General features: G+C 17.3%; 1 protein-coding gene across 1 annotated transcript; it reads left to right on the top strand.

Annotated features, from left to right (window-relative positions):
- Positions 1-60: 60 nt before the first annotated feature.
- On the top strand, positions 61-1,567 carry PGSY75_0321200 (putative N-acetylglucosamine-1-phosphate transferase; the record flags this gene model as incomplete). The annotated part of the gene is made up of 6 exons (XM_018784063.1): positions 61-191; positions 309-359; positions 477-537; positions 635-799; positions 884-951; positions 1,079-1,567. Coding segments are annotated over 6 exons (965 nt in total), but the record flags the coding sequence as incomplete, so codon positions are not given.
- Between the last annotated feature and the right edge of the window lie 868 nt (positions 1,568-2,435).

Here is a 2,435-nt window from a genome sequence, read left to right as displayed (position 1 = left end):
AAAAATAAATAAATAAATAAATATATATATATATATATATATATATATATATTTCTGTAGGCTTATGTGGAATAGATTTGAATAAAACTGGAAAAGATTATGTAGCAGAACCTATAGGTTTATTTCCATCCATTCTGTATTTTATATTTGTCTTATTTTATCAGCTCATATATTATAATGATCATAGAATTGTAAATATAAAAAAATAGAAAAAAAAAAAAAAAAAAATACACATTTTATAATATGTACATAATGTTCTTATATTTTTGTATTTTTATGAATATCTAATTTTTTTTAAAATAATACAGTTATTGGAATACAACGCAGGATTATTGTCAATAATTTTTATGACCTTCCTGGTATATAATAAAAGGATGAATATATAAATGTACTACTATATGGATTGTTATATATATATATATATATGATATATAATATATAATATATAATAAATAATATATATTTTGTATGTGTAGGGTTTTATAGATGATGTTTTGGATTTGAAATGGAGATACAAAGTTATTTTACCTTTTTTCGGTTTGTTTTATTATATTAAGGATAAATAATATAATATAATATATATATATATATATATATATATATTTATATTTTTTTTTTTTTTTTTTTTTTTTAGCTAGCTTACCATTGCTCCTGTCTTATTCAGGAGAAACTCATATCAGAATTCCAAACTTTTTAATTTTTATATTTAAGCATAGAATTATAAATATAGGATTTTTGTACTATGTTTATATTATATTGTTATCTGTGTTTTGTACAAATGCTATAAACATATATGCAGGTATAAATAAATATATTATTATTTATATATTTTTTTAATCCTTTTTTTTTTTTTTTTTTTTTTTAATTAATTTTATTTTTGAAGGTATTAATGGGTTGGAGATTGGTCAGAGCTTAATTATATCCTTTTTCATAACCATCCACAATTTAATTGTAATAAGTTAAAATATTTAAACATAAACATATAAATATATAAATATATATATATATATATATATATTTATTATGTATATTAATTTTTTTTTAATTTTTTTTAATTTTTTTGGGTGAATATGTTCAGGAAATTACATTAAACATTGGAAAGTCTCGAATTGTCGAAAATTTAATTTTAAAGCAACATTTTTTGTCTATAATTTTTACCATTCCCTTTTTATCAATAAATTTGGCTACCTTTTCTTTTAATTTTTATCCTTCCAAAGGATTTGTTGGAAATACCTTAACATATTTTTGTGGAATGTTTTTAGCCGTCGTGTCAATATTTGGACACTTTTCAAAAACTTTAGTATTGTTTTTAATTCCACAATTTCTTAATTTCTTTATTTCTTTACCACAGTTATTTCATATTATTCCATGCCCAAGACATAGATTACCAATTATAAATTATAAAACAAATAAATTAATTTATTCACAAAATTATACCTTAATAAATTTAATTCTTTATTTATTAGGACCTTTATCAGAATATCACTTGGTCCTTATTTTATTGGCCTTTCAATTTTTAACATGTTCCTTTGGGTTGTTTTTACGATACTATATTGATACAACATGAAGAAATACAAACATATAAAAATATACACACATATATATATATATATATATATATATATATTATATTTATGTGCTTATTTTATTTTATTGTTATTTATTTTTTTAAGAACCATTTAATTCATTTTTAATATGCTCTTGTCTAATTTGTTTCCAAATTTTTTATCTTTTAGTAATTTTTTTTACAATCATAACTTATTTTATTTTATGTTATTTTTTTTTTTGTATAATGATCATAAAAATATATTAAAATTGAAAATATTTCAATATTAAATATGTATGTCTTTCCAAATGAAAGAATAAATAATAATAACTCTTCCTTTCAAATACCATTTAAAAACACACTTTATAATATTATATCATATATTATACCAAATATGTTATTTATTAAAAGATATAAAAATATATAAATGAACCTTAGAAAAAAAAAAAATAATAAATAAAATAAAATAAAAATAAAACTTTTTTCAAAAAATCATATATTTTCATATATTTATTTCAATTTTCTAGAAAATACCAAAAACATTCTTTCATTAGAAAACATGCAAGGGTTTTTCAATTATTACATGTCTAGTAAAAAAATTAAAATACAAAAATATAAAAATGTAATTGTATATAGCATAATGTTAAAAATAAAACAAAAAAAAATGATAAAATAAATATGAAAAAAAAAAAAAAAAAGGCACAATATATTTTGAACATTTAAATAAAAGATTAATTCTAGAAATAGGAAAAAAATTTTTATCCATCATTTGGTGTCTTTAATGGATTAACTTTTTAATTTAAAATTAGAAAATTTATTTTTTTATGTGTTTTTAATTTATGTATAATAATATTAATTAGTATATATATATATATATATATTTTTTAAT

The sequence above is a fragment of the Plasmodium gaboni genome, chromosome 3 (genome assembly GCF_001602025.1).
Source record: "Plasmodium gaboni strain SY75 chromosome 3, whole genome shotgun sequence".
NCBI classification, from domain to species: domain Eukaryota; phylum Apicomplexa; class Aconoidasida; order Haemosporida; family Plasmodiidae; genus Plasmodium; species Plasmodium gaboni.
The sequence above is the reverse complement of the archived record's forward strand: the minus strand, read 5'-3'. Positions and strand labels throughout refer to the sequence as shown.